The sequence below is a fragment of the Vulpes vulpes genome, chromosome 1 (genome assembly GCF_048418805.1).
Source record: "Vulpes vulpes isolate BD-2025 chromosome 1, VulVul3, whole genome shotgun sequence".
NCBI lineage: Eukaryota > Metazoa > Chordata > Mammalia > Carnivora > Canidae > Vulpes > Vulpes vulpes.
Genome location: NC_132780.1, coordinates 74,996,771 through 75,019,966, shown reverse-complemented (window position 1 = coordinate 75,019,966; position 23,196 = coordinate 74,996,771). Strand labels below are relative to the sequence as shown.

The 23,196-nt window shown below is 42.0% G+C and overlaps 1 protein-coding gene across 14 annotated transcripts in view; it reads left to right on the top strand.

Moving 5' to 3' along the window:
* The window catches only part of ARID1B (AT-rich interaction domain 1B), a 491,955-nt gene that overhangs the window by 415,515 nt on the left and 53,244 nt on the right, over positions 1–23,196 (top strand). For 6 of the 14 annotated variants that reach the window (XM_072767266.1, XM_072767261.1, XM_072767244.1 and 3 more), the window contains 2 exons: positions 3,873–4,052; positions 17,169–17,496. In XM_072767266.1, coding sequence (XP_072623367.1) covers positions 3,873–4,052; positions 17,169–17,496 — 508 coding nt within the window. Of the gene's footprint in view, positions 1–3,872; positions 4,053–17,168; positions 17,497–19,314; positions 19,444–23,196 lie in introns of all 14 variants that reach the window. The other 8 variants (XM_072767219.1, XM_072767194.1, XM_072767210.1 and 5 more) reach the window with 3 other exon arrangements.

Genomic DNA, 23,196 nt, shown 5'->3' with positions numbered 1-23,196 from the left:
GTGGTAAGAGAGAGGGATACAGTAGTTCCCCCCACCCCTCCATCTGTGGTTTTATTTCCCAGTCCCTACAGTCAGCCATGCTCCAGAAACAGATGATCCTCCTCCTGACATGATCAGATGGTCAGTAGTAGTCTAACGCTCCATCACAACACCTACGTCATACCCCATCTCATGCCATCTCATCATGAAGGCATACCCCATCATATGCCATCTCATCATGAAGGCATTTTATCATTTCACATCATCACAAGAAGAAGGGTGAGTAAGTACGGTACAGGATGTCAAGAGAGAGACCACAATCATAAATTTTATTACAATATTTGGTTATATAATTGTTCTATTTTATATTAGTTACTGCTGTTAATCTCTTACTGTGCCCAATTTACGAATTAAATATTGTCATAGGTGTGTTTGCATAGGAAAAAGCCTCATATACATAGGGTTCTGTACTATCCATAGCTTCAGGCATCCACTGGGGGTCTTGGTCTGTCCCCCCACAGGTAGAGGGAGACAACTGTATACATTCTTAAACTTCTGTATCATATTTGAATTTGGAGACAGTTACCCAAGTCCTTGAGTAACATGGATTCCAGTGTTTAAAGAAAAAACAAATGTAGCTTCTTCGTTCTAGCTAAAAAGGACATCTGAATATATGAGGTACTCAGGAGTTAAAAGATATCCATGGTACTTCTTCACATCTCTTTCCTGTCTCAGATTTTAGCATACCAAACACTTTTGCGTGTTATTCCAGCACAACCTTGTCTTCATTTTAAGATGTGGAAACCGAGGCTCAGATAAAATATGATTTGCCTAAAGGTCATGCAGCTAGTTCAATCAGTACATGCTGCCATATGTTTATGTACATATCTATCCTCCCAAGTAGAAGCTGAGCTAGTGAAGCAAATGAGACCATAGTCCAGGCCTTGTGTCCCCAGTTGACTGCCAGTAGGTGATTTGAGCTCAGAAAGGGAGTCAGACAAGTGACGTCACCTTCCCCTTTCATTGTCTTGGGGAATACATGCAAAGAGATGAGTTTCGCCAAAAGTATAAAACAGGACTTCAGGAAGCTCTTGTAAAGTGGTGCTATTGCAAAGTTTACACAGGAAAAAAAATAGCTTTCCAATTTTAATTTCTGTGGAAGGAGGGTGGATTGCATACCACATAGAACCTTGTCTCTGAGTTGTGGAATTTGGTGCTGTGACACATTCCATTTGTATTTGCTTTGTTATTCCACCTCTTTTGGAATCTTTTCACAAACTTGATTTTCTGCAGAATGCCAGTGATGAGTGAGATAATTCAACTGGAACATGGCATATATATTTTTAAGGACTGACTAAATAGTCAGAAATAAATAACGTGCCTAGGTAAGAATTCTTAGAACTCATTTGAACAAACCTTAAGCCTATTAAGTGTCCCAGAGGCAGCAATAACCTGAGGATGTATTGTATTATCAGAGGTTCTAAATCCTTCAGCATGGACACTTTCATGATTGAAGTGAAATTTAATGCCCAAAAAAAAAGGACCTTTGTTATTTTTTTAACTAATGAAGAAGACAGCAGTTACTCTAAAGAACGAAAGACAAACCCACACAAGCTGTATGGAATTTAAACACATTTTTTATTAAACAGGACTCTATATGAAACTCTTGAGAATTCTATAGTAAAGCTTAGATAAATATTTCATGAAACATCTTAAGATGCAATCATTTATAGTAATTTTAGTGCTCTGATTTCTGTTTGTTTTCAGATTTGAAAAAGCAAACATTTTCTATGGTGATTTATATCTGGGAGCTGCCAGTTGAGCCCAATTTCATAAGACTTATCTTTATAAATAAATGGAATAGGATAATAAGGAACAACTCTACTTACTTTTATTTTATGTCTGTCTCTTTAGACAGAAGCAGTATTGAAAGATCACTTTTTTTCCTAACTGAAATATAAACCATGGCTTTTATAAATGGCCGACCTCATTTATCCCTCTTAAGTTGAAGCTGGCTTTGGATCTGTGGGCATCATCTTCCCTCTAGCTGCCTCAGTAGACTCTCTAGCCGCTACTGCCCTAGGTTCTCGGAATAAACCAGCCCCTCTGCACTCTGCAGCCTACCGGAACCCTCACCTGAGATGTCAGAACTCTCACCAGCCCAAACTCCGGGGTTCTCGGAGCTGCTGTTAAAACTGCCCTTCATCAGTATGCTAGTTTGATGGTGTTAGCTTTTTTTAAGATACAGGTCTTGATTTGGGGTACTCTGTCTACATGAGTCTTCCACATCTCATCCTACATACTTAGCTTATATTTGCCCGAACTACTGATGTGGATGCACCCTGACATGATGGTCCTGCATCATTTAAAGATGTATTTTCTTTATCCATTTGAAAAGCTACCTGCTAAGCACCTACTTTACTGTGCATCATGGTCTGTTGAGTGCATGAGGAGTTTAACATTCACTCAATAAATAGTTACCTACCATGTGCCAGACACTCAGCTGCCACTTTGGGATGCAACAGTGAGACAGGCATGATCCTTGCCCTCATGGAGCTGTTTTAGTGGCGAGAGGAAAGCTAGTGAGTCCAAAATACAGCAAAATGATTACAGGTTGTGAGAAGCGCCCTGAAGACACAAATGAGAAACGACCAAGCAGTGTCACCACAGGGAGGCAGCCTGGGCAGGGGACTTAGAGATGAGAAAAAACCAGCCGGTGGAAGAGCATTCTCTGGGGCAGGAGCAGGAGGGAATAGTGTCTGGTTAACGTTGCCTGCTGGGAGCCATAGGACATCGGGTTAGAGTGAGAATGGCCGCACTTGACCACAGAAGAAGCCACAGGGTGTGGTCAGAGGTTTGCATTTGGTTCCCAGGCTCACTGGGAAGCCTTGAGGGGTTTCCTGCAGGAAAGATATGCTCTGATTTCCTTTTATATTCCTGAAAGATGATTCTGGCAGCTTTGTGAAAGCAAAGCGAAAGCAAAGTGGAGGTGGGTGGTAGTTGAGGCTGAGATTGCTGTAGAGCCCTGGGTGAGAGGGGAAGAAGATGGTAGCAGGCCAGGCTTGTGCAGAAGTGGAAGTAAAGCATAAGAGCAGCCCAGGAGACACTTCAGAAGCATGGGCAACAAGATGGGCACACACCTAGGAAGCAAGGGGAGGGAGTCGGGGGTTCCTGGCAGGAGCATCTGGGTGAGTACCGATGCCAGTGGTAGAGACAGGGAGACCCGGGCATGGTAGGTTTGTGGGAGGAAGTCAGAATTCTATTTTGGAATAGTAGAATCTGCTTCAAATCCACCCATTGTTCACAGTGTACCCGTAAGGGGTGGTACAAGTCAGGGTTCATAAGTCTGTAGCACTCTAGGGTTCAAGGTGAATGATTGTTGTTCAGAATGGTTCCATGCAGGGGAGGGCAGGGTACTGGCCTCACCTTGAGAAGAGGGGTGGATATTTGGGTGGCCCAAGATGTGCATCCCAGAAATCGGGGGCAGGGGCTCTGAGAGGGTACCTGCAACATGTCCAACCTGGCAGGAATGGAAGGCTTGCAATGGAAGGGGGTCCTGATTGTTACTGTTGCTTTTTGTAGGGGTCTCATCACCAAGAGAGGCTAGGCTTGCTCTCCTCTTCTCTCTCTCTCTTCTCCTTTCTCTAGTTCAAGCCCACGATCCACTGGGTTCCTGGAAATCTAATGGGCTTTCAGAATTAGGACTGTGGGAAGCCCAAAGTACCCCCCCCACACACACACACACACAGATCCCCGGCTGTGGGATTGAGACACCTTTAGATGTTTCTTTAGGGGAGTCTCATAGTGCCAGTCTTCTCCACATCCACCTTCCACGCAATTCCATGTCCTTTTTGTCACCTGCACTTATATATTTCCATTTATTTCCCACCTAGGTTTTATGGCAGGCACACAAAGAAACCCTCAGATGTCTCAGTATGGACCTCAACAGACAGGACCATCCATGTCGCCTCATCCTTCTCCTGGAGGCCAGATGCATCCTGGAATCAGTAGCTTTCAGCAGAGTAACTCAAGTGGGACTTATGGTCCACAGATGAGCCAGTATGGACCACAAGGTAAACATTTCTCAAAAATGCATTGCAGTAGGTCATAGAAGTTTTGTTAATATGTTAGTCCTTCAAGTACTTAATATTATAACCACCTTTTAAGATCCCATTATTTGTTACCTTAAAGATTTGTGAAGTTAATGCAAACCCACAGTCCCTCAGCTGCCCATAGTGATGGGAAGAATAATTATAGTGAGTATTCATTAAGCGCTCATGCATCAGATACTATGGTGAATGTTCTTGATATGGGTATTACTAGTAAAGGAGTAAATAAATCTCCGTTTCTGTGATGTAGTTTGAAATTCTTGTTGAGAAATAGACACGGGTCTTGTCCTCAAAAGGTTTCTGATTTAAAAAACTTGGGTTTCCTTACGTCGAATTCTGATTGTATCCTCTGCCTCTCAGTAATTATCTTTGCAACAGTGTACTCACCACTCAGAAGGGTGTTGTCCCATTATGTCTGCTCCCAGTTTGTCTCCAAAATTCTGTGTCCAGTGAATAGCAGTTCTCATTTTCTCAATCAGTGCCAGTCTTACTCTTCGAAAACAGAACAAAGCCTAAAATGGACGTGTCCTTCAAAAAAGGAAGCTAATGGGGGCGCCTGGCTGGCTCAGTCGGTGGAGTGTGTGCTACTCTTGATCTCGGGGTTGTGAGTTCAAGCCCCATATTGGGTATAGAGATTACGTAAAAATAATATCTTAAAAAATAAAAAGGAGGGTAGGACAAGAATCGAAAAATAATGGAACCCTGCCCAAAATGCAGTGTTTATGTTCTGCCTTCCTAGAAATTGATGTATGTTTTGTCATGTACATGGAGAATCCTTTTATCAAGGTTTTTAACCTGATATATTTTCCCTAAGTCACTCTTGGCAGTAAGGCATTTGAATTTCGCACCTTCTTTATGTTTTGTTTATTTAAATTAGACATTAATGGGTAATTTAGAGAGAATGAGATAATCTGGCGCAATTCCCAGAGTTTCCTCAAAAATATCAGGAATATTCCAAATCAAGATGATGAATGCCCACTAGGAAATTGTAGTAAAACAACAACAAAGTCAGGTCTCCTCCTGTGAAATAAAGTGGTCTTATTTTCTGAAGACTTCTGTGTGTGTTTAGCAAACCGTTGCACTTTGTTAAGGTTCGCTTAGCATCTCCAGCCACGGAGCAGGTGCCTCACAAGGCTAGATGATCCTCTTAGAAGGCCTTGGCACCTTCTTGGCTTTTCACCTAGTGTTCCTCAGAAGAGCTTTTCTTTCTGTTTATAGGACTTAACAGTTTGAAAATGGAATTTTTAGTGTATTTGTCTTCTTTTTGAAGATCTCTTTCTGGAAGATTATAAGCACCTTCAATATTCCCACTATAATGTTGTTTCCTTGCCTTGCATTGCTTTGTTATTTTATATCCCAACCATTTCTGTTGTTAGGAAAACTATATTAGGACACCCAAAACAAAACTTTTTTTTTTTTAAGGTTTTATTTATCTATTCATGAGAGACAGAGAGGCAGAGACAGAGGCAGAGGGAGAAGCAGGCTCCCTGCAGGGAGCCCGATTTGGGACTCGATCCCAGGACCCCTCAGGAACCTGAGCCAAAGGCAGATGTTCAGCCACGGAGCCACCCAGGTGCCCCTCAAAATAGAACTTTTTACTTGGCCTCATCCTGCCTTTGTCTACCACATGTGCATGTAGTCAGATGGATATAGACTTCATGTTCTGCTTGATTCTCTTTACACCGTGTCATTGATGGTTTTCCGTGATACTGATTTCAGTATACCTTGGGAATTTGGGTCCCACCGGACAATACCAGTCTGCTCTGTTCCCCATCAGCCCCAGGATGCTGTGACATGGAGAAGGTTGTCACTGAGCTGAGTAGGACAGTTCTGACGCAGAAGAGCCTGACTGGTTACTGTGTCCACTCAGCGAGTATCTTCAAAACTGGGTTTCTTTGCCTCTTGTGAGTTTATACGTTGTGATAGACACAGAAAATATGGTCTTGGGCTCAGAAAGTAACTGGAGACCAGGTCAAAGCCTTTTGTTCTCAGAATTGGGAGTGGCTAAAGGTCTGGGACTTAACCACTGAAACTCAAAAGGGCTTCATGTAATCTTCAAAATTGGTCTGTCTTCTCTTAAGTAATTCACTCTTGCAGCCTCATCCTCTGCTGTTCTCATAATAAGGGAAGATAGAACCTTGGCTCTCTGTTGAGTCTTTTGTGAACAGCTGAGAAAATGCTTGCACTGTTAATAGCAGAAAAGGCCGTTTCTATAGAATGGATTTCTTCTCTGAATAAAACCCTCGGTTTTCCAGAATAATCGAACATTAAGATTCATAATTTAAGAGCACGGAAACTGTGAGGGTTCTCATCCAAATTGCTCTGTGTCCTTGGAAAATTGCTTACTCTTTGAGAATTATTTTTCCTCTAGAAAATGAGAAAATTAGCTCACGTTACTTTGGAATTGGCTTCCAGTTCTAATGTTCTATGAATCTAAATCTTGCTTCAACTCCAGAGCCTTTTATGTCAGTGCAGCCCACTGGATCTGCTACATAACATTTTGGTTATATAGTCAAGAAGGGATTTATTTTAAGGCGTAAATACTGAGTTTAGGTTGATACTAGAAAACATTTAGGATAAGGGGGATAATTTCCATACTCGGTACTTTTTAACTTTGAAAGAAGTGCCTGCACATCTGTCCTGTCAGCCCGCCGACTCTCCTTCGCCCCAGTGGCCTCTCCCAAATCCCCACTCTGAGGGGTGTATCCTCCTGGCTCCCTTTACTGTCTCCGAATGCCGTGTGCTTAAAATCAGCGTCCTGGTACTCTGTGTTCAACTCCAGATTGTTTGCCTTTCTTCCTTGTATTCTCCCTCAGCAAACACTAAATGACAGGAAACAAGTGTTTGTGACATATATTGTTTGATTCAACAAACGTCCGTACTTTTACATTTCTCTCGTTGATCCTTTTAGACACCACACAAATGAAGTATTTTTCCCCTCCTTAATTAACTACTCAGATTAGTAGTAAAACATTAAGCTTACATTTTCTTGTTGCATGTTTTTAACGTCTCTGTAAAGAATCCCTTGTGTGTGACCCACAGAGGCCATTAGTCTCATCTTCCATTTCTGTTCCTAACTAGATGACTTTCTTCTGGGTTAGTTTTGTTTTTAAGAGATCTCAGAGGAAGATATCTTACAATCTTTTTTTAAGCCTTTTTACTGTCAGGAACGGCTTCTCCAAAATTGTTATTAGAGATAACAACCAACATTTATTACCGTATCCTGCCTGGGTCCTGTTTGAAGTGGGTTTTTTTGTTGTTGTTTTGCTTTGGTTCTTTAATAGAATTTATTTACTTATTTTGAGAGGGAGAGAGAAGGAGATTGACAGCAGGGGAACGAGCAGAGGGAGAATCCCAAGCAGACTCCCCACTGAACATAGAGCCCAGTGGCTCCATGGGCTCCATCTCTTGATCCTGAGGTCACGACATGTGCCGAAATCAAGACTTGGGTGCTCAGCCAGGTGAGCCAGCCAGGCACCCCTGATGTTTTCCCATAGACCGACTCATTTAATGCTCACAACATGCTTTGTCATAGGTATCATTGTTATTCTACTTGGCAGATGAAAAAACTGAAGCACAAAGTAGGTAAACAGCTTCACCAAGATACGCACTGGTCATGCCCAGACTCAAATTTAGGCAGACTCGCCCATTTTCTTAATTAATGGGAAGCTGTGACATTATCCCCATTTTGCAAATGGGGAGGTTAAGTAACAGACCCATGATCCCAAAGCTAGGAAGTGGCAGAGCCAGGGTTCAAACCAAGGGAAACTTGAGAAGCCACTCATATAGTCACTGGTGTGTTGTTTCCCTTGCCTCTGATATACCCTCTCCTGGCTGGTTCATTCACTCAGTGAGCCACTGGGGAAACAAAAGACAAACTACTTGCCTTCGAGGAACAAGGAACATTTTGGGAATATGGGCTTAGAAATACATCAAAGATACTAGAGATGAAAAAAAAAACTTTCTATGAAGTTAAGAAGGAAATTTTTAGAAATGTATATTAATACCATGAAATCTGAATTATTAAATATGCAAATGGAATGAATCCAATCTAAATGTGTGAAAATGTTTAATTGCAGTATATTTTATGAAATAGTACTTTTCTACCTTCAAGCAAGTGCGTACAGTAACTCCCCTTACAAAGGGTTTGCAAGCAGGACCATAGAGACTTGCTTTAATAAATAGAGAGGAGTTATGTAATTGACATCTTAATTATTAATAGATTCGGGAGGAAGAGAGCTGAAACAAATTTCACCTTTATAGCCTTTATATTTCTTAAGAACAAAAACTGTCTTGGTTTTGTGTTCTCTGGAACAGTGTCTACCACACTGACCACAAATATTTTTTGCACATTTGTCACTGATTGCAGAAAATGGGCATCTAGTCCATAACTTAACTTTCCTATAAATAAGTGGTATTATCTTGGGCAACTAAATAATTCTGAGTTTAGATTCCCCTCAGTTATCACTCACTTATATGAGAGTGTCTGGCCCACCACGTATAGCCACACAGGTTATGCACTGATGTGGCCCTGGATTTATGCCTTAATTTGTATAGCATGTGCCTTTGGAAGCAGGGAACTTTTAAGTAGGTTAAGTCTGATGAGACTTTTATTTATTTTCTAAGATTTATTTATTTTAGAGAGCACGTGCAGATACAGGTGCATGTGTGTACAAGCTGGAGGGGGACAGAGGGAGGGGGGGAGAATCTCTAGTAGACTCCATGCTGGGCATTGAGCCCACTACGGGGCTCGACCCATGACCCTGAGATCGGGACCTGAGCCAAAACCAAGAGTTGGATGCTTAACCGACTGAGCCACCCAGGCGCCCTGAGACTTTTATTTCTAAATTACTTAATAAAAGGTATTTTTTCCAGAATTTAAAGGTTTGGTTTTTTTCTAAAATAGATGCCATCTGAAATATTCCTTCTCCCTTCATTAAAATACGTTTCTCAGTGAATTCAGGAGACTCCAAATCATAGCTAGTTGAAATGTGCAGTTCCAAAATAGTGAATCACACATTACTAAACCTTACAACTGTTTTGGTTGAAGAGGAACAATGCATAAATGTCAGTAGATGGTGGACCAGTAAATGCTTGAGAATACGTTATAGGACTGTGACATCCTTGGTGTCACCATGACCCAGGATTTCAGCCTCTACTGTTATAAGTCCAGAATCTCCATCTTATTGTGGAATTAAACTAAATTCAGCCTCTCTTCTACAGAGGTGAAATTCACCTGCCACACGGATTCACGTTTCCCCTGGACAGTGCTGCAGACTAACAACACCCAGTTCTTTGGCTTTCCAAAGGCTGGTTTCTATGCAGGTCACTCACTCCCTGTTCGTTAACTCCTTTTTTCTCCTTGAAACTGGTTGTGATACACATGACATATTTAAGCCTCCTATTTTATGGTTAAATCAGCAGTACTAGGCAAGTGTCAATTCCACATTCTAAATGGTTCTGTTGTTAAAGAAATATTCCAAATTTCTATCTCACTAACATTGGGGAAAAAACAGAAATTGAAGTAGGTCATTTTACAGTGAAAGATTGTTAATGCAGTCTTCTTTTGATGCTCAAATTTAGCTTTCACATTATAAGATTTCAGCATGAATTTTTCGTAACACCGATAACCGCAATTTTTATCAAAACCTGGGAATTTAGGAAGGAGTAAAGTATAAATCAAATGAAAATTTTAAAAAGGGAAAAAAGCCATAAAGTGGCTTTAATTTTGACCAGTGCCACCCTCTTTTACCTCACTAATTAAAATCAACAATATTCAAGAGTGTGGCTGTTCCCTCCCCTCACTGAAGAAGCCCATCCTGCCACATCATCCACCATCAAGGGCTGTTCTCTACCACAGGTCTTGGTCAGGAGAGACGTGGACAGCAAGAAATAACAGGATGTGGACATTCAACTTTACATCTTAGCAAGGTGCCTTTTCCGAGGGCTCCTAGCTCTACCATTTTTTCAAATGTTTGGAATGAAAGAGCCTTATTGAATGACAAGCAACAGATGGGTGGAGTGGCAGATGGGTGGGGGAAGCAGGTAAGAGCTCTCCCTCCAAGCAGTGCTGTTCCCGTGCAGGCGGGTACCAGTCATGGCATCTCTGGAACCCAGGAAGACCGAGGTGCTCATGCCACGTGTGACAGTGGTGACTCAGAAACTTCCATTTCTTAGCATAGAGATTTTACTATTTTAGACTGAATTTTTCTATTGAGTTAATATCTTTTTACAGTTTTTAGCCAGGGCTTACTTTTTCTTATACTCGGTTTGAGAAATAAATTTGAATCTCTTTGCATGCTGAAAGTAAAATTAGACCTAAGATGCGATATAGCGAAAGATAATTTCAGTGATTAAGAAGTTATTAATATTGGAATAGTTTCTCTCTGTTCCTTGAAAGCTTCCGTATTGATTGTCAGGGTCCAACAACAGTTACAGTTATTATTTTTTTCCCCACAGCAGCCACATGAAACAGATAATCTTGTATTATACCCTTTTTACAGATGAGGAATGTGAACATGGGAGTGACAGGTAGCTTTCTGAAGGTCACACATAGCAGACCATTATACCCCTGCTCCCTGCGGGCCTGTGCTCTTCTGCAGTCACTGCCCTGGAGTCTGATGCTGGCGTCTGACAGTGCCCTTATGTCCCCTGGGCCTGTATGATGTTGGTCCCAGAGATGACTGTTTCTCTGAAGAGATGCTTCTTCCTGAGAGGCCACCAACATGCACACAGCTCCCTTCCCTGGAGTGGTTCTCCTCAGTCACCTTCAAGGGATGCCTCCCCTTGCCACTCTGTATAAATCTCCTTCTATGTTCCTTCAGGGTACTTCACACCACATGACATCATCCAGGCTTACTTCTTTGCCTATCTCTTGACACCAGAATGCAAACTCTGCCTTTGTTCACTGCTGAATCCCCAGCTGTTAGTACAGAGCTAGCATGGAAGAGGCCCTTAAGAACGATTTCTGAGAGAGATGAAGATGCAGAGTTCCAGAGACACTGGTACCTTTTTAACCCTGCCTTGATGCTTCACGGGTGTGGGGTTAATGACTCAGTGCTCAAGAATTATCTCAGGGAGGCGAAACGAAGGATCGTTTTTATCTATTTTTCTCTGTGCTTCTATATTCTCTGCACTGAGCTTGCATTATTGTATAATTAAATTTTTAAAGGGGTCCATTTATGTAACATCTGGAAAAAACTACCAAAAGTGAGACACTGAAGTCATACCATAAGAGAGTAGGTCTTTCCTCCTCTATTCCAAGTTTTGCACAATATGGTTATTTCTCTTACCTTGTGAAGACTTTTTAAAATGCATGCTGATCTAGGGAAAAGATGGTGCCATAAATATCAATTCCAAAAACAAATTATTTGCATTTCCACAAATAATAGGATTTAATGCAACTGGAGGTAAGTCAGTTTTCATTTTGAAACTACGTTCATGGTCTTCATATCTACTCAATCATTTTCTCTCCAAAGTAGTATCTAAAAGAGCAACATTGTGTTACCAGCCTGTGTAGAGAGAGCTGGAGTTGGAAGAAGTTGGGGTTGAAATATAATTTTTTTAATGTAGAAAAGATCTTACTGAAATATGGTAACCAGCAAATAAATATGTGAAAAATGCTCAAAATCATTCTTCATTAGGGAAATGAAAATTAAAGCCACAATGGTATCCACTACACACCTACTGGAATGGCTAAATTTTTCTTTAATTGATAATATCAAAGATGTAGAGCAGTTAGAACTCATACATTTTTTGGTAGAGTTTCTTATAAAGTCAAACCTGCATGTACCCTACAACGTGACCCTCTCATTCCTAGGGCTCTGCCAAGAGAAAGGAAACCTATGTCCACAAGGACCTGTGTGCAGATGTTAGCATCTTTGTTTGTAATTGCTAAAAACTGGAGACAACTCAAGTATCCACAGAACTGAATGCCACTCAGCAACAAAAGGGAACAAGCCACTGATGTGTGCAATAATGTGGATGAATTTGAGAAGTGTGATGCTAAGGGAAAGAAGCCAAACACAGAAGATTACATACTGTATGATTGTATATGACATTGGGGAGAAGGCAAAACTGTAGGGAGAGAAATCAGATCAGTGGTTCCCACGGGTGAGGGAGAGATTGACTACAGAGTAGCAATTTTTTTTTGTCATGATAAGAAATATCCCATGTTGTGGTGGTCATAGGACTTACAGGATTGGTATTGTATATAAATTCTATCTGTATAAACATGGCCTAAAATCATATTATGTAGTAAACAGTGATAAAAAGTGGCAAACACTATTAACTAAGCAACAAAGTAAATGCATATTTATCCCACAAACATATTTATCATAATATATAGCTCATTATCCATTTTATTTTTTCATATTCTGGGTAAAGTGTCTGGTCTCTGATGGGGCACCATTTTACCCTCCACAGCATGGGAGAGTGATTTAGAGCCTTGCGTGTAGAAGTGATTCATAAGTTCTTGTTGAATGATGATACTGAGAAGCAAAACTTCATCTGTGAGTGGAAACACTTGATAGTTCAATAAAAGCAACGAGCTTGGAGTATTGATTGTAACTAGCAAGTTTAAATATTCCAAAGTCAGGGACAGAATTACTTGGGATCCTCCTAAAGTAATACCGGTGACTGATAGAGTCTAGCTCCCGCTTCTTCTCTCTGGTGCTTGACTATAACTCCTGGTGGGCTGAAATCTGAATTTATTTGGTGACCAATTTTCTGGAGCTGGTGTGCCAAGATGAACCCACTTGAAAACTGTGGGCTCTTGGACTTGGCTGCAAGACCCGTCCAGCTGAGGTGGGCTGGCCCAGCATCTGCTGCCTTCATTGTGCTTAATGCTAGATCCATCTGTTTTCTGTCAGAGCCAGTGCCAACAAATTACTAATCTATTAGAGAAACATGGAAATAAGATCGCACTTCCCATTCCTGGCTTTTCCTCTCATATTTTGCTTGGCTTACATGTTTGGTTTTTGTTTATTTGGGGGAGAAAGATATGTTATCGAGTAGGCAAAGGGGGGGGGGCATGAATCATTTTTTTCACTCCTTCCACACATTTTCAAAAGACTATGGGGAAAGATCACCAATTATCCATGTTGTTGATAGTATAATGATTGCTGATGGTGGCAGCCATCGTTTATTAGGTGACTGTGCGTGGCACTGTACTAGTCCCCTCATACCTATTCCCCCATCATCATCACTTTACAGATGGCAAAACTGATGTTCAGACAAGTTAAATAACTTGGCCAAGGTCATGCTGCTATTCAGACCCAAATTCTAGAGCCTGCGCTTTGTCCGTCGCTGCCTCTTAAGCCATTTAAAGCCTTTAGAAAGCATTTTTATCCAGGCATGTGAGTTTAATGAGGAAAGTCTTTAGCGTTTCAAGGAGAAGAAAAGGGGACTTTGTATTGCTTCTACCAAATAGAGGCCTCTATAATTAGAACATATTCCCTTGACGTGTGCTTTTGAGTGCCAATTCATGGAATCAACCCAACTGATTGAGGAAAATTAGATTGGGAGCCCGGTACTCAATGGGCCTTTCTAAGCACAAGTGCTTGCGTGCATGTATGGGTGTGCATGGTGGTTGTGTTCTAATGCGGACCCCGCCCGGCTGCAGAATGCCGCCGGCTGTGGCAGACCAGCTGCTGAATTGAGCAAAGCCATTGAAACTCGGCTCTTCTCCTTAGCGCACACCATGAATGAGAAGGATGAAGTAGGGTCCCGGCTAACCGACCATCTCAGCCATTTCTTTCTTTTGTGTTCATCAAAATACAGCTCCCGACTGCCAGCTACTCCCAAAGCGCAAGAACCCAGGGTGACAGAGTTTCTCTGTTCCAACCATAAGCAGAGTTCAACAAAATCGGGAACTTTCTTCTCTAACAAAACTGCATTGTGGGCAGAGTCTGCAATAACCATGTCTAAACGCTTGTTTTCTAAAACAAGATTAAAGTGTTATTTCATTTCCTTCGAAAGCAAAGGGTACATATGTTTTCACTGAGTAAAGTTTCTTACCAAATGAGTCACTTACCAAGTGGTGGGGGAGGGTGGGAGCTAGTAATCAAATGAATATGTGAATTAATTTTCATTTGCCTTCGAACTGTGAATGAGTTTATTTATTTTTAATAAAAGCAAGAGCCAAGAAAAAAAAAAGCGTCGTGTTTGCTGATGCTCTCAGACTCTCTGGAAATGAGGGCAGGCGAGGCCAGTGAGGATGCAGAAGAGAGGTCCTAACTCTGCCCACAGAGAAGCCTTCTGAGGACCATGCTCCAGGAAGGCGTGGGAAGAGGCAGGACAGCCACCCACCCGCTGCACTGTGTCCCTCACGAGCCAGGGAAGCATAAGGTGCCCTTTTCACCAGGCTGGTGTGACGGGAAGACAGACGGGGACCTTATGTGTGGTCCTGCAGGGTGGGAGATGCCAAAACAACTTAAGAACTTTTTATAAAGAACTTGGAAATTGATGAGCAGGGACTGTTTTACCTTTTACTTGGGAACTGTGTAAGTTTATGTCCGTAAAGGCAGGGTACTTTCTTATGAAAAGGCATTTTAAATTTGAGGAGCTAGGTGGCACCTGAAGGAATTTACATCAAACCTTCCTGTTCCTTCTATTTTTCTTGGCTTTCCTCTCCATTCCCAGTTCCTGACTCCATTCACCAGCACCAGACTCTGTTACTCCCCTTCAGGATTTCTTTAAGCTTCTAGGGGATGTTCAGGGTCAGAGAAACACGCTGGTCTCTAGGAGGGGCTGGCAGATTATGGCCCACTTTGGCCCACTGTCTTTCAATAAAGTTTTATTGGAACACAGGCACTCTCATTTGTGTATGGAGTGCCTCGGGCCATGGTGGCAGATTAGTTGAAACCTTCTGGCCTATACAGGCTAAGATATTTACTGTCCAGCCCTTTACAGAAAGCGTGTCGGCACATGGTCGGTATAACTGGCGACCTTCATACAGTCTGCAATAAATAATACACTTCGTGGACACCCAAATAAGAAAGCTCATGTGATGCACCTAACAGCAAGTACCCAGTCTGTGTTGAAAAGTCCATGGATCTCTTGCAGATTTGTAGGTAATGCAGCTTTACATGTTTAGACTTAAAAAAACCTAGTTGTACAGTTATAAGGGTATGTCACATAAGTATGTGTTTTTCCTTAAGCGTTTGAGAGGCCCCACAGTAGTGTTTTGTGCTTAGACTCTGAACCGTGCACACATGTTACTTGAATGTGAACCGTGCCTTGTCTGCTTATTAGGCACATGACCTTGAGACAGGCTCCTCCACATCCTACATTTCTAGTTTCTCATCTCTAGAATTAGGTTTCTCATCTCTAGAATTAGAAGCCTCTTAGGCTTAATACAAGGATTAAATGAGTTAATACAAAGAATTTGGAATTGAGCTTTAGCACATAGTAAATATTAAGTATTTGCTTTTATTATTGTTACTAATCAAATTCAGTTTCTGCTGGAAAACCTAGAGAAGCTCCTCCTAACTTACACTTTAGAGGCCTGGGACACAAGGCCCTGCTGAATCTGACCTCTGCTCCTGCCCTGCACAGCCCCATGAAGCTCATCAGTGACTCATTTTGAGTTTTTCTCCTCTCTGGCTGTCTCTTGCCATGTATGGCCTCTCCCCTAATGTATGCCATCCTCTCTTCTGCCACACTTGGCACCCAGGTATATAACCCCTATCATTTTTACGTGTGTGTTTGCGATACTTTACATACATAATGTCTTTAAACCCTAACAACTCCTCAGTAGACTTTTTCTTCTCTTATTATCCCTGCTACTCCACCTCATACACCACACACACACACACAGTGAGCTCTTAAGTGCAGGAATTGCATTATATTTAACTTTATATCCCTTAGAACAGTTATGTTATTTTGACAAGGAGATTCTTCCAGAAAGCTGTAGGGATTGATTGAGAAACACTAATCCATAGTCTACAAATGCTTTTTACATTTATTTTATTTCAATAATCACTTGTGGGAAGGCAGCATATTTTATTGGTTAATTATATGGGTCCCAGAATCCTTTTGCTTGAGATTGAATCCTAACGTACTAGCTGTTGATTTTCTTCATTTGTAAATGGAATCATGGTCATTTATATGTATTTTGTATGGTTATTGGAGAAGTGAATGAAATCATTGATGCAAAGCACTTAACCCCACTTGGCACACATAGTGTAGTTCTGCAATTACTATTATTGGAATGACATTAAATACGCCTTTAATTTACTCGAATTTAATCTATGTACACTCACTCAAAATAGAAGGTGTGGAGGGAGAGAGAAGACAAGACTACTGGCATAGTCGGGGCCCCTGAAGCTGCTGTTCTCCTGAGTGTGCCCTGGTGTGCACAGGGGCTGGAGGTGCCTCCATGATTCTTCACTATTTCCTCAGGCTCTTCCTGCTCCCCATTCCCTGCACTGAATGTCATGGTAGCACTTGCAACCACAGTTCATAAGACATGACACCAAGCGCAAACCAGCCCCTTTATCGGGGGCTCAAGGGAGCAACAAACATGAAGCAGCGTGCCCCCAACACTAGAGAAAAACTGATTGTTTTGCTGGACTAATGTTGAGCTTCCACACGACATCTCCTATGGGGTTTGGGGGGATAAATTTTAACCATATGTGCATGTTGTCTTACATGTTGCCTTTCTGAACACTTTATCATAACTGTCAAATGTAGTGATGTCATAATGCAGTCACACTGGCGTGTTCTTAAGGACTAGGGGTTGAAATGGTTTTGGTTAAAGGGTAGGAATGGGAGTATTGGGTGTACTGAAGCGACAGTTAGTACTAGCATCCCTTGCCTGTTCATAGATGTTTTTCATGCCTAGCCTGAATGTCCCCTCCATCGTGTGGCTGTCCTGGTGGTTCTTTGCCTTGGGAATGGACCGAGAGAGCATGTTTCGACGCTGCCAGCCTTATCGGTGCCAGCGGGGAAGGGTCAATAAGGATAATGACTACTATTCTGTGTTGACCACATTGTTGGACCAGAAGGATTTCCAGTGAATGTCCTCACAAGTCCAGATACTAAGTAAAAGGCTTTAATTTGTGTTTACTTTCTGTTTAGGTAACTACTCCAGACCCCCAACATATAGCGGGGTGCCCAGTGCAAGCTACAGCGGCCCAGGGCCCGGCATGGGCATCAATGCCAACAACCAGATGCATGGACAGGGGCCAAGCCAGCCATGTGGTGCGATGCCCCTGGGACGAATGCCATCAGCTGGGATGCAGAACAGACCGTTTCCTGGAAATATGAGCAGCATGACCCCCAGTTCCCCTGGCATGTCTCAGCAGGGAGGGCCAGGAATGGGGCCACCGATGCCGACCGTGAACCGTAAGGCACAGGAGGCAGCCGCCGCAGTGATGCAGGCTGCTGCAAACTCGGCGCAGAGCAGGTATGCCGTCGGGGCCAGCAGTCTGTGTGCGCCCTGTGAGCGCGTGTCGCGCACAGAGCCACGGCGTCGCCTGGGTCACCCGGGGTGGGGAGCAGCGCAGTGTCGTTCAGCTAGGCCGTTCCTTTGGCCTTGTCACATGCCATCCCGTGATAGTAGAGAAGGAAATGGCAGACCACGGTCCGTGAGACATCAAGGAAGGACCCCAAGTGGTGGGCAAGTCTATTCTGGGAGCTTATTTGAAATGACTGTGACTCGTCCTTGTAACCAGCACCCCAGAGTGGTGGCATCTCTGGTTGGTTCCATTTACAACAGCAGGGTTTAGGCAGGAAAGTCTAAAGCCTAAAATACAGACTTTTAAAATCTAAGCCACTGAAAAAGAACCACCTTCCTTTTTTTTTTAACCCCACCGTAAAAAAAATCTTTATAACAGAAACTTTGTCTATGCACATATATGTATTGTGTATGTTTGTCTAAATGTTTCTGTGTGAGATTTATAGATTTCATATTCTTATGTTGTATTTTCTTTTTCTGGGCATACCCCTCTATCTGTCCAAACCAAAATGTGGCTAACAGAGCCAAGATAATATTTCATAAAGCTGAAGTTGATAGAGCAAGGCTTTAGCCTCAGTTACTTACTTATTTTTACTCTTGATTTTTGAAGCTCTTGAAGTAAATATTTAACCTGCTTAAAAATAACATGCTTAATTAAAAATTTATGAGACAGAAGTGAATAGTTTTAAAGGAAGCACTTATAAATGTGTTTTAAATGATGTTTAACATATGTCAAAGTAACATTTTGAAACAAAGCATATTGAAAGCTATGTATGAAGATATGATATCTTCAGAAGAAAAGATAGAAGAATGATTTTTGTCAAAGGGAAAGAAAAATTGTGTGTGTGTGTTATGTTTATATGTGTCCCTTTGTTACTTTTCCTCTGAAGCTGCTATCTGGGGAATGTTAGGGACCCCTTCAGTCTCACCATTTGCTCCAAATAATAATAAATTTCCCTTGAGGAATCAAAATGAAAGTCAATCATTCTCTCTCTCTCTCTCTCTCTCTCATCCACATTACAGTTACTTAAAATCTCCTGAACTCTGCACTATACTAAACCAAACCTACACAGGCCTTAGGGAATGTTTTGAGAAAACTGTCTGTGAAAAAAAAAAAAAAAACCTGTCCATGAAGACTGGTTTGCCTGGTCCAGTTGAAGTTCTGAGTTAGGTTTCCCCGAATTGTCCATTGTTGCAACTCCTAAGGTACTCGCTGTTTTCAGGTGGCAAGTGTGCCTGACTGCTCTGGACACAAGGCCGTGGATAGTGACCCCGGGAGGAAGAGACCCAGAGAGATCGGGGCATAATTGTTCACTCTGCTCCCTCTCTGAATCAGCCAAAGTGTCGTTTTCTATAAATTTAACGTGTAGGTACACAGCCGTGCATTTTCATTCTCTGCTTCTGATGAGCAGGCCGTTCCAAAGCCTTGCCTTCATGTAGTGCCCATTGTAGCTCTCCGGGCGTTTTAAATAAGGACTGTGTCTTTTTTGGCTTGTACTGACGTCAACGCCACATTGCAGAAGTGTCAGTGGAGACGAGATCTGAGAGTCTCACTTTTCTCTCTCCTTTGCCCTGTCCTCCATCCCCGCAACCCCTTTTTCAAGGACTGATAATCTAGTTGCCCTCCCAGGCAGCTGCATGGTACAGAGTACGACGCCCCATTCCATAGCCCTCCACACCTATGTGTGCACAGAACATAATGTGCAGGGGGATTCATACTTGTCTACAGAACAAATCCAAAGAAGTTGTTCTTCTGTTCTACTTTAGGCCACCATACATTAGGTCGCCTGCTTATCCCAGCCAGTCTGGGGCTGGCGGACGCCCCATGTTTTCTTCCCAGCACCCCAACTATGGCAACTCTCAGGCTCCCATGATGCACCAGCCTGACCAGTACGGGTAGGTAGCAACATACCCTGACTTGCTGCGGGACCTGGGCATTTTTCTTTTTAAACTGTTAATGACCATGCCATCTGGCTGCGAAAGGAACACCTAAAACAAGAAAGCAAAAGACCTAAAAGGAAATCCATCCCAGAGGGGGGTGGGGGGGTGTCTTTTTGTTTATTTTTGTTTGTTTCGGGATTTTTTGTTCGTTTCGTTCCGTTGTTTTTCATCCTTATTAATGGTACCGTGGTCGCGTGGTGGAATCCTGCATGCCATTCCCCCAGATCCTGTCTTTGCATGGCTTTCGGCATGGCTTCTTTTCCTTCATGCCTGAGAGGGAAATACAAACTTTTATCTCCGTAAAAGTAATGAAGTCACCTCCTCTGGCCTGATTTGCCCCATTGTTGTCCTTGTGTTGTGTGGGAACTTGTGTTGTACAGCACTGTTATCATGACTGTGTTATTGTCATTCCTGCCCCTACAATGACCTGCTCCTACACACACCCCTGAATTCAGAGTGCAGCGACCTCATTTGACAGGAGATGCACTGCAGGAGACATGGATCAGGTTATTAATAGGACTTACGAGGGGTTTCATTATATCATCGCTGAGCAGACGTCTGTGCCAAAGATTTCTATTATTTCCTTCTCCCAAGGAGTTTTAGAATATTGAAGTCACCAGAAAAGTGCAACCAAATAACCCAACACAGAATTTGCTTTCTAAACATGGTGTTGCCATATTAATTACCGATTTCAACACAGGAATTACATACAGCAACAAAAAGTATCTTTCTTCTTTGCTACTACAAAGCTATGTAATAGCAGGCTTTCACCATTTTGAGGTTAGTAAATGCTTTTAAAGTATATTATTGTTGAGCAATCTATTTAGCAAAAATATTATTACTGATACTGTTTCGCATGTCGTAATAAGATTATCTTGCATAGATTGAATCCTGTTCAGTAGTTTGAGTAGAAACACGCCACATTTTTGGTTAAAATAAAACAGAGAACAGTTACCTGGCTTTGTTTGAAGACTAAACGTATAGAACTACTACTTGTTATGCATACATAACAACAGAGAGCCTTCCAATAGTTTCATATTCAGTATACATTTAGACAGCAAGAGCAAATGATAATTTTGCAATCGCGAGTTCTAAATCCTGCAAACACGATCCTAAATGTGGGCCAACAAATACAGAATTTTGTAAACATAATCCTAAAAGCAAAATAACAAATGTAGAATTAGGTAAACACATTTCTTTTGGGAAATTGTCTTTTCCTCGTTTTTTCCTTTTTTGTGGTACCTTCAAGGTCACTTCGTGAGTCAGTAGGAAAATAACAGTGGGGGGAGAAAAGCATTTATCATCAGCTGCTAATCCATAGGATCTGTCCTTTACCAACTCTGGAGTCCTATTTAGACCCACAAAGCTAGTCTGGCTGTGCCTTGCCAAGCCACATTAAGCAGCTGTGTAAAATGAATTTAAATGGCATGCATCAGAGTAAAATCTCTTCCACTGGGGCAGAAAATCAATGTTAGCTAACCAGCACGAGAAGATCAAATCTGCGTTTCAGCCAGCAGCATCCAGATAGCTTCCTTAGAACACAACACCTCCTCCTTAATTAAAAATAAGAAAAAGAAAGATGTTGGAGTTATTCTTTGTAAATCTCGTAAAGCACACTTGGCAAAGGCTCGTCTTTGTGGCCCCATCCCTGTTAGCTCTGAATTTTGCCTTTCATGTCTACAGCATTCTTTCTAAAAAAGAAAGAAAAAGTTTTATTTCTATTTTAAATCTCCTTTCCTTCTCCCTTTGCAGTACACATAACCTGTTGTGCCTTTTTTTTTTTTTTAAAGCAGAAGCTTGAGTGTGAGAAAACATGTATAGTACATGTTTTAGTGCTCTGGGTTAAGAAATTTGATTTTCAACATGCTTTTGCTTTACCTAACATCTCGTTGCAGCAAACTTGTGTTTTTGCTTTTGTTTTTATTTTCTTCCCCCATGGATAGCTGTGTTGGGTGGAATTTAGGTTGGCAGTTTGAAAAACCAGTTCATTTACTCAATGTCAGTTTCTCTTGTGGGGAAGAAATGGCTCCAGCCTCACAGAAACACTGTATTCACAGAATTTGTTAAGATGACTTCTTTCCCCAGTCAGAGTCCCATAGGGCTCAGAGCCTCTGAAAGAACCTGAAAAAGACAAATTAATGACAAAGTAGTGAGTGAGTGTGTGTGTGTACACACATGCGTATGTGCAATTAGAAACAGCTCACTGTGAAAAATGCTGGATTATGGCATTCGTGCCCCAGGTTTTCTCAGCCCGTTGCATGGAAGATGAAACAGAGAGAGAAAGCACCCAGGTTTGACTGCTTGGAAGCCATTTTACTAGTTCCCTTGTTAAGGGTGCTGCAACAGGGGTAAAAACACCTGCTGCACTGAGTAAGTTAAAGAACACAGAGAGGACTTGGGTTTTTTTTTTTTTTCTTTTTTACCTTTTGGATAAAGGAATTCCTCATTTTAATTATCAGAGGATTTACAGTAGAATGTGGTGAATCTCATTGTTCGGGTATTAGATTAGCTGAGCAATAATAATTAAACATTTGGAATTAATAATTTATACAGAGTATTTGTCCTGGATCCTCTACCACCACCATATACCCTGGTGAAAATGCATTGCTGTGTTTAGTTTTATTTTTTTAAAGATTTTATTTATATGTTTGAGAGAGAGAAAAAGCACAAGAGAGGGAAGGGGAAAGGGAGAAGCAGACTTCACACTGAGCAGGGAGCCTGATGCAGGGCTTGATCCCAGGACCCCAGGATCATGACCTGAGCCAAGGCAGATGTTTATCCCACTGAGCCACCAGACACCTCTGCTGTGTTTAATTTAAAGCATTTCTAGTTAAGGTGGAGTTCTTTTGAAATACTGAGAAACAGGTAGAAATATCAAATGATCTTCTGAAAAGCTTAGTTCAGGGATGGCAGGTGACTGTCTGCTATAACACTGTGCTGAACGGAGTTGAGACACTGTCTGCAGAGAAGAGCCAAAGTTGGCCAGAAGTGTAGGAGAGACTTTGGCCTACTGCTTCCTAAGGAAGCACTGCCATGAATCTCAGGCCACACGCACACGTTAGATAAAATTTCCCTCAGGTGCTTAGTGTTTTGCATCCGTCCATCCATTCGAGGTGGCCCCTGGTAGTGCCCAACAACTGACATCTCTGCCAAATACAGCCGATTTGTGGATTTGGATATATCAGAGTTATCCAGATTCTTTTCCTGAAATGAGCTCTGAGAATGAAGCATGACTTACAGAAGGTTCAGCAAGCCCCAGATCTTTAGGCCGTGGTATATTTTGGTTCCCTGAAATCTGTTGCCCCCAACACCCCCTGAATATAAGCTTTTATCAAGTCTTTGGTGACTTGAGCTGGCTCATGTCAAAGTTCTGGCACAGATCTTTATAACCTTTCATCAGAATGAAACTGTCTTCAGGGGGTTCCTGGGTCATGCGGTCGGTTGAGCATCCAACTCTTGGCTCAGGTTGTGAACTCAAGTTCATGGGATTGAGCCCCACTCAGGCTCCACACTCAGCAGGGAGTCTAGTTAAATTTCTCTCTCCCTCACCACCTCTCTCTGCCCACCCCCCATTCTCTCTCTCTCTCAAATAAGTAAGTAAATCTTTTATATACATATATATATATAATATTTTTGTTTTTTAGTAAAACAAGACACCAGGAATTCTAACTAATGTTATTTTTTAACCTTTGCCATGCATTAAATTCC